General features: G+C 46.4%; 1 protein-coding gene across 6 annotated transcripts in view; it reads right to left on the bottom strand.

Moving 5' to 3' along the window:
* ttc21b (tetratricopeptide repeat domain 21B) overlaps positions 1–22,237 on the bottom strand; it is a 128,558-nt gene that overhangs the window by 100,349 nt on the left and 5,972 nt on the right. For 5 of the 6 annotated variants that reach the window (XM_085986451.1, XM_085986447.1, XM_085986446.1 and 2 more), the window contains exons 2-8: positions 12,480–12,609; positions 12,258–12,368; positions 10,996–11,162; positions 9,231–9,353; positions 7,995–8,152; positions 5,383–5,467; positions 4,642–4,740 (exon numbers count right to left, since the gene is read on the bottom strand). In XM_085986451.1, coding sequence (XP_085842577.1) covers positions 4,642–4,740; positions 5,383–5,467; positions 7,995–8,152; positions 9,231–9,353; positions 10,996–11,162; positions 12,258–12,368; positions 12,480–12,609 — 873 coding nt within the window. Of the gene's footprint in view, positions 1–4,641; positions 4,741–5,382; positions 5,468–7,994; positions 8,153–9,230; positions 9,354–10,995; positions 11,163–11,374; positions 12,073–12,257; positions 12,369–12,479; positions 12,610–22,237 lie in introns of those variants that run through there. The other variant, XM_085986450.1, reaches the window with a different exon arrangement.

Here is a 22,237-nt window from a genome sequence, read left to right as displayed (position 1 = left end):
AGATTCCAGAACCTGAGCCCAGAGCCCGAGCCCAGATTCCAGAGCCCAAGCCCACATTCCAGAGCCCGAGCCCAGATTCCAGAACCCGAGCCCAGAGCCCGAGCCCAGATTCCAGAGCCCGAGCCCAGATTCCAGAGCCCGAGTCCAGATTCCAGAGCCCGAGCCCAGATTCCAGAGCCCAGATTCCAGAGCCCGAGTCCAGATTCCAGAACCTGAGTCCAGAGCCCGAGCCCAGATTCCAGAGCCCGAGCCCAGATTCCAGAGCCCGAGCCCAGGTTCCGAGCCCAGATTCCAGAGCCCGAGTCCAGATTCCAGAGCCCGAGTCCAGATTCCAGAGCCCAGATTCCAGAGCCCGAGCCCAGATTCCAGAGCCCGAGCCCAGATTCCAGAACCTGAGCCCAGAGCCCGAGCCCAGATTCCAGAGCCCGAGCCCAGGTTCCGAGCCCAGATTCCAGAGCCCGAGTCCAGATTCCAGAGCCCGAGTCCAGATTCCAGAGCCCGAGCCCAGATTCCAGAGCCCGAGCCCAGATTCCAGAGCCCGAGCCCAGATTCCAGAACCTGAGCCCAGAGCCCGAGCCCAGATTCCAGAGCCCGAGCCCAGATTCCAGAGCCCGAGCCCAGATTCCAGAACCCGAGCCCAGATTCCAGAGCCCGAGCCCAGATTCCAGAGCCCGAGTCCAGATTCCAGAGCCCGAGTCCAGATTCCAGAGCCCGAGCCCAGATTCCAGAGCCCAGATTCCAGAACCCGAGCCCAGAGCCCGAGCCCAGATTCCAGAGCCCGAGCCCAGATTCCAGAGCCCGAGTCCAGATTCCAGAGCCCAGATTCCAGAGCCCAGATCCCGAGTCCAGATTCCAGAACCTGAGTCCAGAGCCCGAGCCCAGATTCCAGAGCCCGAGCCCAGGTACCGAGCCCAGATTCCAGAGCCCGAGTCCAGATTCCAGAGCCCGAGTCCAGATTCCAGAGCCCGAGCCCAGATTCCAGAGCCCGAGCCCAGATTCCAGAGCCCGAGCCCAGATTCCAGAACCTGAGCCCAGAGCCCGAGCCCAGATTCCAGAGCCCAGGTTCCGAGCCCAGATTCCAGAGCCCGAGTCCAGATTCCAGAGCCCAGATTCCAGAGCCCGAGCCCAGATTCCAGAGCCCGAGCCCAGATTCCAGAGCCCGAGCCCAGATTCCAGAACCTGAGCCCAGAGCCCGAGCCCAGATTCCAGAGCCCGAGCCCAGATTCCAGAGCCCGAGCCCAGATTCCAGAACCCGAGCCCGAGCCCAGATTCCAGAGCCCGAGCCCAGATTCCAGAGCCCGAGTCCAGATTCCAGAGCCCAGATTCCAGAGCCCGAGTCCAGATTCCAGAGCCCGAGTCCAGATTCCAGAGCCCGAGTCCAGATTCCATAGCCCGAGTCCAGAATCCAGAGCCCGAGTCCAGATTCCAGAGCCCGAGCCCAGGTTCCGAGCCCAGATTCCAGAGCCCGAGTCCAGATTCCAGAGCCCGAGTCCAGAATCCAGAGCCCGAGCCCAGATTCCAGAGCCCGAGTCCAGATTCCAGAGCCCGAGCCCAGATTCCAGAGCCCGAGCCCAGATTCCAGAGCCCGAGTCCAGATTCCAGAGCCCGAGTCCAGATTCCAGAGCCCGAGTCCAGATTCCAGAGCCCGAGTCCAGATTCCAGAGCCCGAGTCCAGATTCCAGAGCCCGAGTCCAGATTCCAGAGCCCGAGCCCAGATTCCAGAGCCCGAGTCCAGATTCCAGAGCCCGAGCCCAGATTCCAGAGCCCGAGCCCAGATTCCAGAACCTGAGCCCAGAGCCCGAGCCCAGATTCCAGAGCCCAAGCCCAGATTCCAGAGCCCGAGCCCAGATTCCAGAACCCGAGCCCAGAGCCCGAGCCCAGATTCCAGAGCCCGAGCCCAGATTCCAGAGCCCGAGTCCAGATTCCAGAGCCCGAGCCCAGACTCCAGAGCCCAGATTCCAGAGCCCGAGTCCAGATTCCAGAACCTGAGTCCAGAGCCCGAGCCCAGATTCCAGAGCCCGAGCCCAGATTCCAGAGCCCGAGCCCAGGTTCCGAGCCCAGATTCCAGAGCCCGAGTCCAGATTCCAGAGCCCGAGTCCAGATTCCAGAGCCCAGATTCCAGAGCCCGAGCCCAGATTCCAGAGCCCGAGCCCAGATTCCAGAACCTGAGCCCAGAGCCCGAGCCCAGATTCCAGAGCCCGAGCCCAGGTTCCGAGCCCAGATTCCAGAGCCCGAGTCCAGATTCCAGAGCCCGAGTCCAGATTCCAGAGCCCGAGCCCAGATTCCAGAGCCCGAGCCCAGATTCCAGAGCCCGAGCCCAGATTCCAGAACCTGAGCCCAGAGCCCGAGCCCAGATTCCAGAGCCCGAGCCCAGATTCCAGAGCCCGAGCCCAGATTCCAGAACCCGAGCCCGAGCCCAGATTCCAGAGCCCGAGCCCAGATTCCAGAGCCCGAGTCCAGATTCCAGAGCCCGAGTCCAGATTCCAGAGCCCGAGCCCAGATTCCAGAGCCCAGATTCCAGAACCCGAGCCCAGAGCCCGAGCCCAGATTCCAGAGCCCGAGCCCAGATTCCAGAGCCCGAGTCCAGATTCCAGAGCCCGAGCCCAGATTCCAGAGCCCGAGCCCAGATTCCAGAGCCCGAGCCCAGATTCCAGAACCTGAGCCCAGAGCCCGAGCCCAGATTCCAGAGCCCGAGCCCAGATTCCAGAGCCCGAGCCCAGATTCCAGAACCCGAGCCCGAGCCCAGATTCCAGAGCCCGAGCCCAGATTCCAGAGCCCGAGTCCAGATTCCAGAGCCCGAGTCCAGATTCCAGAGCCCGAGCCCAGATTCCAGAGCCCAGATTCCAGAACCCGAGCCCAGAGCCCGAGCCCAGATTCCAGAGCCCGAGCCCAGATTCCAGAGCCCGAGTCCAGATTCCAGAGCCCAGATTCCAGAGCCCAGATCCCGAGTCCAGATTCCAGAACCTGAGTCCAGAGCCCGAGCCCAGATTCCAGAGCCCGAGCCCAGGTTCCGAGCCCAGATTCCAGAGCCCGAGTCCAGATTCCAGAGCCCGAGTCCAGATTCCAGAGCCCGAGCCCAGATTCCAGAGCCCGAGCCCAGATTCCAGAGCCCGAGCCCAGATTCCAGAACCTGAGCCCAGAGCCCGAGCCCAGATTCCAGAGCCCAGGTTCCGAGCCCAGATTCCAGAGCCCGAGTCCAGATTCCAGAGCCCAGATTCCAGAGCCCGAGCCCAGATTCCAGAGCCCGAGCCCAGATTCCAGAGCCCGAGCCCAGATTCCAGAACCTGAGCCCAGAGCCCGAGCCCAGATTCCAGAGCCCGAGCCCAGATTCCAGAACCCGAGCCCGAGCCCAGATTCCAGAGCCCGAGCCCAGATTCCAGAGCCCGAGTCCAGATTCCAGAGCCCGAGCCCAGATTCCAGAGCCCAGATTCCAGAACCAGAGCCCGAGCCCAGATTCCAGAGCCCGAGCCCAGATTCCAGAGCCCGAGTCCAGATTCCAGAGCCCGAGCCCAGATTCCAGAGCCCGAGTCCAGATTCCAGAACCTGAGTCCAGAGCCCGAGCCCAGATTCCAGAGCCCGAGCCCAGATTCCAGAGCCCAGGTTCCGAGCCCAGATTCCAGAGCCCAGATTCCAGAACCTGAGTCCAGAGCCCGAGCCCAGATTCCAGAGCCCGAGCCCAGATTCCAGAGCCCAGGTTCCGAGCCCAGATTCCAGAGCCCGAGCCCGAGTCCAGATTCCAGAGCCCGAGTCCAGATTCCAGAGCCCGAGCCCATCCCTATCCCTGTAACTTTCTCCAGCCTTGTATCACTCCTGCATTCTCTAATTGCGCTCCCTTCTTTCAGCTGCTTTGGCCTCGCTCTCAGGATTCTTGTCCTGTTAGCTTTAAAATTAGAACTGTTCAAACAGTAGCATTAATGGATAAAAATCTAACCATACAACTTCACCTTGTCATCATACCTGTTAACATTTTTCTAAAGATAATATAATAATAGTGTCTTGGAATATGATGTTACATTAATAAGCATTCATGCAGAGCATATCTTTTATTGGTAACCTAATAGAAATCAGTAACACAAGCTTTCACACAAGCTTAATGAAGGGTGAAGATTAGACTGAATAAGTTGGTGCTAAACTTAAGTGCAAACCTGAAAATCCATAAAATATCAGCTCCATTCTTAAAAAAAAAAGAAAATTCTAATCTCGTATGTTTTTTTTACCCCTACCCCCATCCCCTGCCAATTTAATCCAATTCCTCAAGGCTGGAATATGGTTACACCAATGCCAGATGCCCCCTAGTACCTACCCCAAGTGGGGGGGGGGGGCAATATTCATATCTGGGTGCCAACAGTGTCATTAAGCTATCAAACCATGAAGGGCATTATAGCAAAGTCTGATCTTTTCCACACCCAATATTCACACACACACACTTCCAAGAGAACTTGCTGGGTACCAGTCAGGAGTGAGAACCTTCCCAACATCCCACTCTCTAACCCAAGGCTCCAGAGGATGAGATTAGCTGGCGCAGCACAGACTAGGATCAACTTGGACCCTTTGTGGTTTTTACAGCTCAGCTACTCACTGGGTCAAATTGCCTAAGCTATCAGGAAAAACATGTTTATTTCAAAATATCAACAAACTTACCATCCTACTGAAAGCCAATGCCATTTTATAGAAAAGATCGGGATTGTGGGGTTCAAAACGGTCCAGTACACTGATCAGATCACCAAGTCTCGTGCCAGCCTGGAAAGACGTCAATAACTAATATGAATTCCAGTTCACAGACTTTGAATGGTACTACTTGACAAATCTTTACTTCGGCACTATTAGTTGTGAAACTTGAATAGATTTGGTAAATGGTGTATCAATTACTTTTGCTCTCCTCACACACCAAAAAATTGGTAATAGAGCACATTTAAATTCTGACCTATCGTAGACCCTTAATACCAATTATGGATAGTTACCTTGAAACTGCTGAAAATTTTAATTTTGGGTTGAAGATGCATGTTGGATAACCCCATAATTCTTACTCATGACAGAGCATCTACTACATCTCCCAATTAAGAGTTCCGAAAATGATCTTGTTAAATGCATTTCATTCAAAAATTGCCACAGAAAATTTAGATTCTGATACAGTAAGAGAATATTACTAACTAGCACATGATTTTATATGGCACAGAATGGGTTTTATTTACACCTTAACATCTCATGAAAGATTTGTTGAAGAAGGCAGAAATCTGAAACCACTGACTTTGAATGTTGCCACAAGTGATGCACTTGAATGAGATTTAAGAAAAACTTACCAGGTTACACTACTGATCAGGGATAACATAAATAATGGAACACTTATTAACTGGTGCTTCATTATTGTAACTTTTTTCTTACCTCCTTAATATTTCCCTCTCTGCATAATGAATGGAGGGCCAGCATCCTTAGTGCTTCAGAATTATGGCTGTCCTTTTGCAAGAGTCTGTGATAGATTTTAGAAAAGATTTTAAATTACACTACTAAATTATAATCAAATGAATGGAATATTAATCTCTAAATTGTACTAGATAGATTAAATGCATTCTATTTATTGAAAAACTCATTGTACTAAACTTTGCTTACGGAGATTTATGTTTGAAATTTGCTTTAGCATTTAAGGAATTACATTGTTTAATGCTCTACAACACAAAATGTATAATGTTAGGTTACCACAAGCCAATTTATATTTTCTTGTAGCAGTGAAAATGTTAAATACATTGGAAAGAACTTAAATGGTAAGGTAATCATATTCACGACATGCACATCTGTTTTTATCACTGAAAATAAAGTGCACATGGGAGGGCAATAAAATTTCCTACTTCCATAGTGTGCTTTCCAATTAATTTTGTTTAATTTTTGTTCTTGGGTTATGGAGTATGCTGTATGATGGAGATGAACACTGTAGAATCACCAGTAAACAACCTCACTCCTGATCCTATTATACAGGGAAGGTCACTGATGAAGCAACTAAAGATGGTTGGGTTGAGGACACTTCTTTCAGGAAATCCTGCAGAGATATACTGAGGCTGTAATGATTGGCCTCCAATAACCATAAGCATTTTCCTTTGTTTCAGGTATGATGCCAACCACTGGAGGGTTTTTAACTTAGATTCACATTGATTTCAGTTTTGCTAGGGTTCCTTGGTGCCATCGATCGAACGCTGTCTTAACATTGAAGGCAGTTACTCTAACCTCTCCTCTGGCATTCAGATCTTGTGTCTGTCTGAATCAAGGCTGTGACGAGGTCTGCAGTTGAACGGTTCTGGTGTCTGCGAGCAGGTTATTAGGGATTAAGTGTTGCTTGATGGCACTGTTGGTGACATTTTCCATCACTTTCCCGATTATTGGAATATATGGGACAGTAATTGGCCAGGTTCTGGGCAATTTTTTGCATTTTCACACAGATGCCAGTGTCATAGCTACACTGGAATAGCTTGGCTCGTGAAGCTGCTAGTTCCAATGGACAGGTCTTCAGTACTACAGCCAGGATGTTGTCAGGGCCAAGCTGTGACCAAATGCACTCAGCCATTTCTTAATGTCACATGGTGTAAGCGGAATTGGCTGGACACTGATATTTATAATGGTGAGGACCTCGGGAGATGGCCGAGTGAGATTGCCCTCTTGACATTTTTGAGCCAAAGATGTTTTAAAATATTTCAGACTCGTCTCTTACACTCGTGTGTTGGGCTCTGCCACAATTGCGGATAGAAAGTTTCTTCCTCCTGCTAGTTGCTTGGTTGTCGAACACCAATCTCGACTGGATGTGGCAAGGTTACAGAGTTTTGATCTGTTGATTGTGGCTTAGCTCTGTCCATTATCTGTTGCTTTTTGTATTTAGCGTGCAGGTAGCCTGGTGTTGTAGTGAAGGATGGGCTGGCCATGAGGTTACAGATTGTGGTGGTATACAATTTTGCTGCTTATGGCCTATAATGCTTCATGGATGCCCAGTTTTAGACTGCTAGATCTGTCCTACACTGCTGCAAATTGTTTTGTGGACAGACATACTGGCAATGGGTAGATTAGTGAGGACAAGGTCAAATAGGTTACTCCTTCATGTTGGCCCCTTCACCGCTTGATGCTGGCCCAGTCTGGCAGCTATGTCCTTCAGGGTTTGGCCAACTCAGATATTGGTTGTGCTACCGAGCCACTCTTAGTGATAGACATTGAAGTATCCCTCCCAGAATACAATCTGTGCCCTTGCTTCCTTCCCTCAGTGCTTCCTCCAAGTATTATTCAACATAGAGGAGTACTGATGCATCAATTAATGAGAGGGGAGGGGTAATCAGCAGGAGGTTTCCTTGGAACTGAAAGTTGGAAATTAAAACTGAAATACTACTGCTATATTGATGGATTTCTTTCATAATTCTATCATGGTTCTGCTTACCTTAGTAACAATTACAGTCTGCAGTAACGTGAACTAACTCATTAAGGATGCAGTTAAACTGCCAATTTTTTCCCCATGCAAAGTAGTTCTGGGTGTGCATTGATAATGGCTGTATATGCCTGGAGTCAGGTCCCAATCTGATTCTAAATCCTGAGCACATTAAAAGTTAGACGGTGCTATACTGCCCCCTTCATGGCTGCCTTTCCAGAAAGCAATTTCACACCATTTGAGCTTCAATCAGGAGGATTAGAACTTTATCTCTGTGTGAATCCACATCTTTTGGTCTTTTTGGGCACTATGTAAACCTACATTTTCATGTTTTTAATGTTAGAAATTAGCAGTATTCTTGTAACTTTAAAAATCTGCACTGGGTGCATGCACAGAACTCCTGTGATCACACTCCACAGATACTGATCGGAGACTAGCAGCTACAACATAAGTGCAGTCTGAGATTTCTTTTTTGTTGTAAACAAGCTATGTAATATGCAGCTCCAATACTACATTCTGCCCTATTGCAACAGCCCTAATCATCCACTCACTGTTAATATGCAACAAGCTTGCTTTCATATTAAGCTGGCTTCTTTACCTGTGTACTGTCTCAATTGTCTGTTCCCAATCCTGCAGGGCTAGTTGGAGCTCTATCTTCTTCACAAAAGCAGGCAGGAAGCCAGGAAAATGAACTATTATCTGGTTTACCATTTCCAAAGCTCCTGAGTAGTTCTGACGCATTTCAAGATACTGTGCCTATTATTAAGAAGAAAGAATATTCTGGAACTAAAACTGAAACTTGAGCAAATACAATATCTACATACCTTAATTGTGTTATAATTTTGGGAGGATAGAATCAACTGGACTGGAATCATCTAATCCTATGGTATAATATTGGCTAAAACTCTCTCTGTGCACTAGGTGTAGTGAGGATGGAAATGCATTTATAAAGAACAGGTTTATGATTTCATTACACCTAGCGCAGAGAAAATCTTTCAACTTTGAATCCAAATTGCTTAAAAGTAGCATCAAAGCTTAGTTATTTAGAAGACAAGAAACTGCTGCAACGGAGTCAATCCAGTTCCAGAATAGAAAATGCATTTTGGTTGATGTATGACCTAATACTGTTGCATCTTCCCACTTTGTCAATTGGCACTATGGGGTAATTATCATCTTTAGCACATATAGCATTGCCTGGGATCAATAGAGAGGAAAATTGGGCAGGGTCAACTTTGCTTCATTAATTTAAGTCGAAGGATAATCTACTCCTGTGTATGGCAGTGAAACTAGATGCTTTGAAAGAGTGTTACAACCAAAAGAAAGTATGTAGACGTATATGCAAAGGGAATATGATGCGGTAATCAAGAAAGAAAATGTGATTTAGAAAGAGAGAGAGAGACAGAAAAAGAGCACACAAAAGAGAAAGAAGACGACATTTTAAAAGGAATCTTACATTACATTTTTCTGCTTTGTTGTGATTGGAAGGAGAGAGGTGTGGAGGGCCTGGGTCAGGGTAGGAGAACAGATACTGTTTGCAGAACTCTAGGAAATCAAATCAACTGTTCCATTGCCTTCTATTGATAACCGTTTACCATCAGAAATAATGGGCAATGTTTACTGAACAAATTATTCGTTTAACAGTTCTTCTTAAACAATTTGGATGTAAAATTGATCTTCAGTGATAGCGCAAAAGAGGCAATATCAAATCGGCAGACCATTTTACATCCTGCCGATTTTCTTTTCCATTGCCTGTTTTGTGCTGCCACTGGAGACTCATTTCACCCCTTTTATTTCTACAATACTTCCCCCCACCCCCCCCCAATTTTAAACTCACTTTCCCCATCATAGCAAATACATCATTTCCATCTTGGATTCCTTCATCAAAATATTTGATGGCCTTTTTAGCATATGCATCTCTCCCACTGGTTAGTTCGATCCATCCTTTCAAAATCAGGCCCTGTAATGATAGTGCACAGTACACTAGTTATCACGCCGATGTATGTGCTGTATATTAAGTCAGTACACATTCTAATTAAATTTGGAAAACAAAGTAAAAAGTTCTCAGGCATCAGTTTAGTCTCCCTTCCGACTGGTATGCAAGCATTTTGGCACATTCAGCTGCACTCAAATCAGTTCTAGGCTGAATTATTGTTAGACATAATGTTCAAAGAACTAATAAAGTGGCAGTAATTGGTTACTGTTTGGTTTACATAAAACAGCTATTTCAGTTAAGAGATAGATAATGAGCTGGGACCGCCAGCATATCTTCTGAATCAGTGAGCAACACACCATGATATCTACTAATTTCTTCAAAAGAAAAACTGGTTAATACCACAGAAAAAATCCCAAGGGAAATTATCAGACAATTTCTCCTGTAGAATGGCCCTGTATAGTTGAATTCTGTTAAGCTCATTAGCAATACAATTTATTCTGGGATCTTGTTTTTTTAATCAAGTGGGGACAAAAATACCCACTTGCAAAATTTTGCACTGCAGCCTTTTTAATCCTTCATTCAGCAATTAAATCGAAATAGAAACAGAAAGCACTGAATAATCACACAAAAGTAATTATATTTATTAAATGTATTAATGTCTGTAGATGGCATTTGGCAGCAGATTTGAGTCTATTCAGTCTGGTAAGTGTTACAGACCAGATAATTGGGAAACATTTTATGCTTGGATAAAAAAAATTGTACTGTCCTTTAGAAGGGAAGTAGTTTGGTGTACCCGGCACTGAAATTCTATGCTTGGATCAAACGTGCGTTTATCTGGAGCACTGAATTTAATTTAAACAAATACTGAGAAAATACTGAAAATGCTTCCGAACTTTTAGATAAAAATTCTGTCAGGAATGAAGAAAAATGTAACACAAATATGACATACTGAAAATCATTTGGTGCCATTTAAGCTTCTCTACAATCTGATTACAAAGTATAATAGAAATGAAATTTAAAAATTAGGATGACCTATGTTTTGCTTTGCAATATGTGCAGAGAACTCTACATTAAAATTCATTAAGATTTATTTTAAAGAAAAAGGTTGAAAGCTGAAATAAAAACACAAAATATTGACTAACCTGCAGTGTATTTCCAGCATTTCCTCCCTCTACTTTATTTCAGTGTAACGAATAGAAGCACTAAGCTGTGAGCAAATTCATGTCACAATAGGCAGAGTTTGCACAAATGGTTGTCTTACACTGTCTCCAACAAACTCGCTTGTTAAAATAAAGTTATAATAGTTATCTAGTAAATTGTGGCGAGTGTATGGAATTGATCTCATTTGAGAACAATGTCACCATATACTAGAAAGTACTTAACTTTCATTTTTAAAAAGCTAACTTTACAAGGTCAATTTCACATCATGTGAGACATATTACGAACAACTGAAAATGCAATTGTATTCTACTGAAATTCCATAAATCCTAAATGTTTCAAAAGTAGATACCTTCACATTCACTGGTGTGCCTCAGTCAATCTTCGTTAGCATTTTATATATGCTTTAAAATTGCTAGTTAGTACTTTGGGACAACCACTTGTGTAACTCTGCCTTTAATGATGTTATCAATTTCCCTGTACAATTATCTATAGAAAGTATACTAACCTTTCTTGCTCCATTAGAAAGCTTAATCATTCTATCAACGTATTCACGAGCTTTGTCATGACGCCCAATATGCCAAAGGAAGAGGCCCGCAAAGTACAATGCCATCTGTCCTGCAGTCTTTCGATCCTCTTTTAGTTTGCCATCAAGTTCTTGAATGGCATCACGATCTTTTATCAATGCAAAAAAATCTATTTCAGGATGTCTGTAACTAAATTGAGTACTTTTAATGCTTATCTATCTGATCCAATTAATTTTTATTTTATGGTACTTTTTGTTTAGAGAAAATACTGTATGAATCTTGCAACTAAAATGACGGCTTACTCAAAACAAAATTTTATTTAGATATCAAGTTTATTTCCTCAGTGGTTGAGCAAATTACCCAGTGAGTAGCCAAATCATTTGTAGCAGGAAGGTCACAGGTTTGATCCCAAGTTTGTGTTGAGATAGTTGATCTCAGCTGCAGCCACGATTCCCACTTCTGATTATTATGGGGCTCAGCTGTTATGCTAACATGCAGCTTCAAGGTTTACTCAAGGCTTAGACATGAATAATGGCCACTTCAGGGCAATTGGACCCATGCCACAACAAGTACTTAATGGCTTCTGGAGAGGAGGAGGAGGGGAAAGGAAAATATTGGCAGAAAGTAAATCATGGAAAGCGTATTCTGCACAAATATAAAAAGAAAACAAAATGCCACGATCTGGGAGCTCCAGACCAAAGAGTAAGAATGCTAAAGTGTTGTAGTTCCAGACTGAAAAGAAAAAGTAAGTTCTGGGGTAGAAAATATTAAAGTAGATAATTTCAGGAAAAAATAAGCCGTGAACACTGGAAACTGAAAGACAGAACTATGGATATGGCAAGGATCATTCAGTAGTTCAGCAGAATTCCCTGTCTGACTTTATTTTGCATTATACAATGGAAAAAGGTAAAATTTGGGGGTCAGTGTAATCTTTCTATACAATAATTGGATGTGGTAGTCCTATATTTGTCATGAAACTGACACAAGGTGACATTAGGTGAAAATGCAGGCACAGCAGACTCCAGGGTTTCAAAAGTACATAAGGAAACCAAACAAATAGAAGTATAAGCTGTACGTTGTTTTGAAACAAACTGCTGTGTTTTTAACATTATCAATCTCATCTAGACTAAATTAATCAAACATATTTATAATAGAGTCCCACTTGATCTTTTATGCAATTTTTACTCTAGAACAAGTGGTGCAATTCCTTCCTTGCCAGGTGTTGGATGCTCTGTGTACTCACCTGGAGCTAAACTTTTTTTATGAGCATAAGTTAGAGCCATTATAGAGCATAATGACACATCCTGCTTCTCCCTAACAGCCTCAAGCTCACGGATAGCTTCTTGAATACGATCTACATGTGCAAAATAAAGACAACATTTTGGAATTATGAAACCAGTCTGGTTACTGGTTGGTTTTTGAATGTTATGAAAATACATTAAGCATTTTCACTGCACTTAATTACCTTCCATAAGGACCCCATAAGCATGAAAAAATAGGAACACAGCATCATTCCCATACTTTTTGAGACCCTCATCTGCTGCAATCTGGATATGATTGAAGTATTTTTTTTGGCAGTAATAGTTTATTAGAGCCTGCAAAATAAAAAGATTAAAGTAAATATATTTAATCCTGCTTTTAGTATGTAGTCTCCTCTAAAGTACTAGTTCCTCCCCCACTTGCCCTTCTTTTTGAGTGACAGTTTTCTTCCATTCGATTGCACTTCACACAACTGATTGACCTCACATCAAGAGGACAGATACTGCCCCAATCCCAAATCCCACTAACAATGTTCTGCAACAAGATATTGGGCCTGAATTTGCGGTCGGCGGCGAAGCTAAGGAATACGCCGAAAACATCACAAGTAAATCCGCACCTACCTCATGCGGTCCCCCCTGCGAGAACTTCCTTTAAAACGCTGCAGAGTTCTGCTCAACGTACTCCCCCACGGAGTCCAGGAGCACAAGGTTGTGCGTATGTGAACCTGGGATCACGTGGGACAGTGGTTCTTTTACTTCCTGATTCTTAGCCAATAATCACTGTGAAATAACTTGATCCCTTTTCAGCAACTAATGCTGCAGAAGTCAGTAGATTTTGATTATGTTGTCCAATTTAAAGAGCATTAAGATGTCCTAAATTACATTTTGACATGGCCATGAAATTTTTGTGCACATTTATGACAGTAGAGCAGGGTCAGCAATAAGAAGCAAACATCAACAAAGTTGTCGATCTAGTGGAAAAAATTGAATGGAAATGGAAATAAATGGGGAGAAGAAAAATTTATAGCCATTTCAAGGTACAATTGCTGTAAGAGAAACATAACCAATCTCAAAAACTTCAAGAAAATGTCAGAAGCCATGATATTTAAGAATAGTTTTTCTGTTTACCCTTTCGTTGGACTGTTTTACTCTGTTTAGTCTCAGAACCCCTTTTAAAGGTTCCAATGTTTGTAGCACAACATAAACCAGTGTTTAAGCTTTCCACATTACTCTTAACAGAAATTTGGCTGTAATTTTACAATTATTTACCACCTCGAGATGGGCTTGATCATCATTTGGTCTCCACTAAAGATCAATGAAACTGAGACAATGCATTGGAAGGATGTCATTAACAATTTGATTCCACATTTAAGTGCGTTTTGCGTGTCTTTTTAATCAATGTCTATTACTGGCAAAAAAGTGAAAACGTGGGTGAGCCAATATGCAATACCCTTGCCATTTTACAAGTTAAAATTAAATGGAACATATTCTGCAGAAAAAAAGACAACATCGAATGACTGTGACTGATTTCATGCTCTAATTAAACTGGGTTGTGATGAAGGGACACACTCCCAAACATTAACCCGTATTTTTCTTTCAGGTGCTGAGGGGCCTACTGTGTATTTCCAATATTTCCTGTTCTTCTTTAATGAAAGATTTCCAGCACTTGTGGTCCTTTTATCTTTCTTCTAAATCAAAGTCTGTTCTAAAAAAAAGTCTGTTCCGGTCCCCTTACGCTGTGCAACAGGCTTCCTGCGCCTGCTTGCACAAGACTTAAAAACTGAAAGCATAATCACTTCAGAGTAGGTGGGTAATTAGCCCAACTTTTCTCCAGCACGTTGATTTCTATCAGGAGGTGAAAGACGCGGCAAAGCCTCTGTGTAGTCGTAACTTGACAGATCGTAAATTCAGGATTTAATTTCAAAGGCGGTAGGACGGCGAACGCCATTAAGAGATGCACATAAACAACACAAATGGATACCCTGACTCCAATCAGTTCTCATCCCTGGATGAGAAACTTATCTATGTATACTTCTAGCTGATATCAGAGATTCATGATTTAGGAAAATGCCAGTTTTAATCAGAATACTCCTCTGTGACAGGTCATTTAATCCAAATAACATCCCTCTGCAACAACATACAGGAAACTTTGGTTTATCTGGAGGTTAACTGTCTGGAATGCTCGAGCCACCGGCAAAATTCAGGAGTCGGTTCAGTAAGTTTTTTTTCTTTTCGTTGCTTTTTTTTCCCACCAGTCAGGCTCTGCAAGGTCTAGCTAAAGCTGTTGCTTAGCTACAGAGACGCTTGCAAGCTACGGCCGACTGTTTAGAAGCTGTTGAGGGTTTGTTGCTAGATACGGAGCTCAAAAGCTTCCATATGCTTTAACATTAGCGCTGGTTTGTCCGGCAGTTTTGATGGGACGGCAACAGCTCGGTCCCGTCGGTGCCGGATATCACAAAGTTTCCTGTATCACAACACCCAGTCACTGTACCACACAGCTACTTATTCCCAGATTTTCAACTCTATTCACAGCAGCACAGTGACATGCCATACCATCCAACACTCTGTTCTGAGAGAGGTGCAACCCTGGTTGACAGCTACAATTCATCATACAAGTTTTCAATCTCACCCTTAATATCAGGGGAAACTGCCAAATGATGGTCAGGCATTTCCTTAGTAAGAAAAGGAAGGTTAAAGAGGAGAGAAAGGATAGAGGACTGTAGTTGGAGAGGACAGATCGATCAAGGGCACGAATTTTGAGGACGAGACGGTGGCGTAGTGGTTATGTCACTAGACTAGTAAGCCAGAGGCTCAGTCAAATGATCTGAGGATTATGGGTTCAAATCCCACCACGGCAGCTGGTGGAATTTAAATTCAATTCAATTTAATTCTGGGATTAAATGTTAGTCTTAGTAATGGCGACCATGATACCATTGTCGATTGTTGCAAAAACCCATCTTGTTCACTGATGTCCTTTAGGGAAGGAAATCTGCCGTCCTTACCTGGTATGGCCTACATGTGACTCCAGACCATGTGGTTGACTCTTAATGCCCTCTGAAATGGCCTAGCAAGCCACTCAGTTGTAAACAACCGCTACGAAAAACAATAAGAATAAAACCGGACGGACCGCCCGGCACCGGAAATGACAATGACAACAGCAAACCCAGCCGTGTCGACCCTGCAAAGTCCTCCTTACCAACATCTGGGGGCTTGTGCCAAAATTGGGAGAGCTGTCCCACAGACTAGTCAAGCAACAGCCTGACATAGTCATAATTACCAAATCATACCTTACAACCAATGTCCCAGACACCACCATCACCATCCCTGGGTATGTCCTGTCCCACCGGCAGGACAGACCCACCAGAGGTGGTGACACCGTGGTATACAGTCGGGAGGGAGTAGCCCTGGGAGTCCTCAACATTGACTCAGGACCCCATGAGGTCTCATGGCATCAAGTCAAACATGGGCAAGGAAACCTCCTGCTAATTACCACCTACCGCCCTCCCTCAGCTGATGAATCAGTACTCCTTCATGTTGAACACCAATTGGAAGAAGCACTGAGAGTAGCAAGGGCACAAAATGTCCTCTGGGTGGGGGACTTCAATGTCCATCACCAAGAGTGGCTCGGTAGCACCACAACTGGCCAAGTCCTAAAGGACATAGCTGCCAGACTGGGTCTGCGACAGGTGGTGAGGGAACCAACAAGAGGGAAAAACCTACTTGATCTCGTCCTCACCAATCTACCTGTTGCAGATGCATCTGTCCATGACAGCATTGGTGGAAGTGACCACCGCACTGTCCTTGTGGAGACGAAGTCCCGTCTTCATGTTGAGGATACCCTCTACCGTGTTGTGTGGCACTACCACTGTGCTAAATGGGACAGATTTCGAACAGATCTGGCAACTCAAAACTGGGCATCCATGAGGTGCTGTGGGCCATCAGCAGCAGCAAAATTGTATTCAACCACAATCTGTAACCTCATGGCCCAGCATATCCCTCACTCTACCATTACCATCAAGCTGGGAGATCAACCCTGGTTTAACGAAGAGTGCAGGAGAGCATGCCGGGAACAGCACCAGGCATACCGAAAAATGAGGTGTCAACCTGGTGAGGCTACAACACAGGACTACTTGCATGCCAAACAACGGAAGCAACATGCGATAGACAGAGCTAAGCGATCTTACAACCATCGGATCAAATCAAAGCTCTGCAGTCCTGCCACATCCAGTCGTGAGTGGTGGTGGACAATTAAACAGTTAACAGGAGGAGGAGGCTCCAAAAATATCCCCATCCTCAATGATGGTGGAGCCCAGCACGTGAGTGCAAAAGACAAGGCTGAAGTATTTGCAACTATCTTCAGCCAGAAGTGCCAAGTGGAGGATCCATCTCGGCCTCCTCCTGAGGTCCCCAGCATCACAGATGCCAGTCTTCAGCCCATTCAATTCACTCCACGTGATGTCATGAAACGGCTGAAGACACTGGATACTGCAAAGGCTATGGGCCCTGACAACATTCCGGCAATAGTACTGAAGACGTGCTCCAGAACTAGCTGCGCCCCTAGCCAAGCTGTTCCAGTACAGCTACAACACTGGCATCTACCCGGCAATGTGGAAAATTGCCCAAGTATGTCCTGTCTACAAAAAGCAGGACAAATCCGACCCGGCCAATTACCGTCCCATCAGTCAACTCTCAATCATCAGCAAAGTGATGGAAGGTGTCGTCGACAGTGCTATCAAGCGGCACTTACTCAGCAATAACCTGCTAACTGACGCCCAGTTTGGGTTCCGCCAGGGCCACTCAGCTCCTGACCTCATTACAGCCTTGGTCCAAACATGGACAAAAGAGCTGAACTCAAGAGGTGAGGTGAGAGTAGGGTTGCAAAATTCTGGGAATTTTTAAAAAGAGGAAACTTTCCATGGGAATTTATGGAAATTTTGAGTTTTTTTGCACACTGATGGTTTTTGTCTCCGACCCTATTATCTTTGTCGTCAAAATAGACATACTGTTCCATACAAATAAAAACAGGCTTTCAAAACTTTATTTAGGTTATAATTTTGACCTTTATTGAACCCCCACAAAAAAGACCCATCTAAAATAAAATAAAAAGAGCGTCAGCTTATTTAGCCTGTAATTTGCCCTTATTTTGTCCCTTTGAGTCTTCTACTCATGAGTCTTCTGCTCCTCATTGCTCCTCCTGATTCTCTGACGTGTCCTTTTCCTCCTCTGTGTCAGTGTCTAGCTGTGTGGTGGACACTTCTGTATCTGGCTCAATAAGTTGTAGGTTCGCCCAGATAGCCACCAGTTTCTCCACTCTCTTGTTAGTCAGCCTGTTGCGCACCTTTGTATGCGTATTCCCAAAAAGTGACCAGTTTCGTTCAGAGGCCGCTGATGAAGGTGGGATTTGGAGTATCACCGATGCAATAGGTGACAGGGCCTCAGATGCACAAAGTCCCTTCCACCAGGTATGTGCACTGATATGCTTGCATGATTCCCATATCCCATCCCCATTCCAAAGACCTTGCTTGGTAGAGAACTTTGCCAGACTTCCCAGAACTTTGCCCACATCCAGATTGAGATGGTGTGAGAGGGTAGAAATCACACTGTAAGCGCTGTTGATCTGTTCTCCAGAAAGTATTGGTCTCCCAACATGCTTTGGGTCCAGCACGTATGCTGCAGCATGAATCGGCTTGACACAAAATTCTTGACGCGTCTGTATGAATTGAACAATTGCCTTCTCCTCTGCTTTGAGCAGCAGGGATGTGGGTAGGGCAATGCTGATTTGTTCTTTTAAATCAGTAAAAAGCCTGAGAACATCTGACAAGACAGCGTCATCTCCTTCAATCTGAGCAATTGCAGATGCTACTGGTGAGAGTAGTTTAAGGCTGCTAACCACTCTCTCCCAAAACACATCATCCAGCAGTATTTTCTTGATGGTGGTTTCCATATCCCCAGACTGGGATATTGCCATTTCTTGCAGCGACTCCTTACCCTCCAGAAGGCTGTTGTACATTATGACAACACCACCCCATCTAGTGTTGTTGGGCAGCTTCAGTGTGGTGTTCTTGTTCTTTGTCATTTGCTTGGAGTTGTAGGTTGCTGCAACTACCTGTTTTCCCCTGACATACTTAACAACTTGCTTGGCTCTCTTGTACAGTGCTTCCATGGTTCTCAAACCCATGATGTCCTTGAGGAGCAGGTTAAGCCCATGAGCTGCGCACCCAATAGACGTAATATGAGGGTAGGCCTCCTCCACTTGAGCCCAAGCAGCCTTCATATTCGCAGCATTGTCAGTAACTACTGCAAAGACCTTTTGTGATCCAAGATCGTTGATGACTGCTTTCAGCTCATCAGCAATGTATGTGCCTGTGTGTCTGTTGTCCTTCGTGTCTTTGAGCTTTCCTTGGACTCTGTTATACTCAGCCTCCAGCAAATAAGTAGACAAAGCATGTCTGGTGGGAGGACAGTATGCAGGGCGAATAACATTGAAAAATCTCTTCCAGTACACATTGGCTGTGAGCATGAAGGGTGAGCCTGTTGCATATACAGCTCGAGCAAGGCACTCATCTGCATTCTTCTGGCTATGGTTATCCATTGTATCAAAGAACCTTCCAAGTGGGCCAGGAGTTGCTGATGATAAGGAGCCTGATGCTGAATGAGAACCATCATCTTCTTGAATGGAAGCAGAGGAACTCTGGGCTGACTGCTGTGAGCTTTGAGTGAAGTTGTTGCATTTGGATAAATGCTGCTGCATCTTTGTGGCATTCTTTACATATGGCTTTCTACAGTGTTTGCACATGTACACAGTCTTTCCATCTTTAATGCCTGGGGTAAAATGCTTCCACACATCCGACGGTAAACGTGGCATTGTTCTATGCAGAGAAATAAAGGGCATTCATCTCTGTGTCGAACTGCGGTCGATCAGCACGATTGCAACAGGGTGAGTACATTTTTGCTGATGCTCCATGTGATGGAAGCATGACCTGTACACACACGACGCTACATCACCAATAGTGTATTATTTTGTATATTTTAAATTGAAGGACAACAGAGTTCAACAAGTAACTGGTTTATTTGGTATAAAGTCTGATTTACTTACTGCATCATCACAACATCAGCAGAAAACAAAATGACTTCCCTCAGGACCCCTAACCTGGATCTTAAAAAAACTATAGCAGTCTTACAGATGCCTGCAGGCCAATCACAATTCGATATGCAAATATTACAAATAGAGGGAGCTAATCGCTCATCCAACCAATCAGGACACATTTGTTCACAGTCACACACAAAACTTGTAATTATTAAAACAAGCCAAGTAAGAAGATAAACATATATTGATTATTAAGAAATTCCTTAATAATTAAGATTCCATCTCTGTTAGTAATTTTAAGAGAGGACCTGTGGAAAAAAAAGAAATACAAAAAAAACAATATTATGCTAGCATGTGTTTTTTTGGGCAAAATTCCCAAAATTCCCAAGCTAAACTTCCCGTGGAAAATTTCCGGAAATTTCCCGGAAACTTTCCACCCCTTTGCAACCCTAGGTGAGAGTGACTGCCCTTGACATCAAGGCAGCATCTGATCGAGTGTGGCATCAAGGAGCCCCAGCAAAACTGAAGTCAATGGGAATCAAGGGGGAAACTCTCCATTGGTTGGAATCATACCTAGCACAAAGGAAGTTGGCTGTGGTTGTTGGAGGTCATTCATCTCAATCACATGACATCACTGCAGGAGTTCCTCAGGGCAGTGTCCTAGGCCCAACCATCTTCAGCTGTTTCATCAATGACCTTCCCTCCATCATAAGGTCAGAAGTGGGGATGTTCGCTGATGATTGCACACTGTTCAGCACCATTCGAGACTCGTCAGATACTGACGCAGTTCGTGTCCATATGCAGCAAGACCTGGACAACATTCAGACTTGGGCTGACAAGCGGCAAGTAACATTCGCACCACACAAGTGCCAGGCAATGACCATCTCCAACAAGCGAGACTCTAACCATCTCCCCTTGACATTCAATGGCATTACCATCGCTGAATCCCCCACTATCAACATCCTGGGGGTTACCATTGATCAGAAACTGAACTGGACCAGCCATATAAATACTGTGGCTACAAGAGCAGGCCAGAGGCTGGGAATTCTGTGGCGAGTGTCTCACCTCCTGACTCCCCAAAGCCTTTCCACCATCTACAAGGCACAAGTCAGGAGTGTGATGGAATACTCTCCACTTGCCTGGATGAGTGCAGCTCCAACAACACTCAAGAAGCTCGACACCATTCAGGATAAAGCAGCCAGCTTGATTGGAACTCCATCCACCACCTTCAACATTCACTCCCTCCACCACCGACTGTGGCTGCAATGTGTACCATCGACAAGATGCACTGCAGCAACTCGCCAAAGCACCTTCAACAGCACCTTTCAAACCCGCGACCTCTACCACTTAGAAGGACAAGGGCACCAGACGCATGGGAACATCACCACCTACAAGTTCCCCTCCAAGCCACACACCATCCTGACTTGGACCTGTATCGCCGTTCCTTCACTGTCGCTGGGCCAAAATCCTGGAACTCCCTTCCTAACAGCATTGTAGGTGTACCTACACCATATGGACTGCAGCGGTTCAAGAAGGCAGCTCACCACCATCTTCTCAAGGGCAATTAGGGATGGCCAATAAATGCAGGCCTAGCCAGCCAGCGACGCTCACATCCCATCAATGAATAAAAAAAAAATGATATTAATAAAGTGGAGCATCTAAGTAAAAGCAAGTATTAACGACGTCAGCAAATATCAGGGCCAGGAAAGGTAATTAAGAGGGTAATAATTGGATGGAAAGGATGTCGAGGCAGTTGGAAGTGGGACTCGTGGCTCCCTGCCCAGCTCCCCTCACCCCGGGCGCCATGCCCCCCCACCCCGGGCTCCCTGCCCCCCCACCCCGGGCTCCCTGCCCTGCCCCCCCCCCCCGGGTTCCGTGCCCTGCCCCTCCACCCCGGGCTCCCTGCCCTGCCCCCCCCTCGGGTTCCCTGCCCTGCCCCTCCACCCCGGGCTCCCTGCCCTGCCCCCCCACCCCGGGCTCCCTGCCTTGCCCCCCCACCCCGGGCTCCCTGCCCTGCCCCCCCACCCCAGGCTCCCTGCCCTGCCCCCCCCACCCCGGGCACCGTGACCCCCCACACACAGCCGGATCTCTGCCTCGCTCACATAGAAACATAGAAGAGAGGAGCAGGAGTAGGCCATTCGGCCCCTCGAGCCTGCTCCGCCATTCAATGCGATCATGGCTGATCATCCAAATTCAGTGCCCTGTCCCTGCTTTCTCCCCATATCCCTTGATCCCTTGAGCTTTAAGAAATATATCTAACTCCTTCTTGAATATATTTAATGTATTGGCCTCTACTGCCTTCTGTGGTAAAGAATTCCACAGGTTCACCACACCCCCCACCCCCCAGATCCCTGCCTCCCCCACCCCCCCCAACTTGCCTCCCCCACACACCCCAACAAACCCCCCCCCAACCCCCGGATCCTTGCCTCCCCCACACCCCAACCCCCGGATCCCTGCCTCCCCCACCCCCCCCCTCCAACCCCCGGATCCCTGCCTCCCCCACCCCCCCCCTCCAACCCCCGGATCCCTGCCTCCCCCACCCCCCCCCTCCAACCCCCGGATCCCTGCCTCCCCCACACACCCCCTCCAACCCCCGGATCCCTGCCTCCCCCACCCCCCCCCTCCAACCCCCGGATCCCTGCCTCCCCCACCCCCCCCCTCCAACCCCCGGATCCCTGCCTCCCCCACACACCCCCTCCAACCCCCGGATCCCTGCCTCCCCCACACACCCCCTCCAACCCCCGGATCCCTGCCTCCCCCACACCCCTCCCCCAACCCCCGGATCCCTGCCTCCCCCACACCCCTCCCCCAACCCCCGGATCCCTGCCTCCCCCACACCCCTCCCCCAACCCCCGGATCCCTGCCTCCCCCACACCA

This window comes from Somniosus microcephalus, chromosome 4, assembly GCF_052327205.1.
Source record: "Somniosus microcephalus isolate GS21.2 chromosome 4, FLI_Smic_1.0, whole genome shotgun sequence".
NCBI lineage: Eukaryota > Metazoa > Chordata > Chondrichthyes > Squaliformes > Somniosidae > Somniosus > Somniosus microcephalus.
This window is presented reverse-complemented; position numbering and strand designations above follow the sequence as displayed.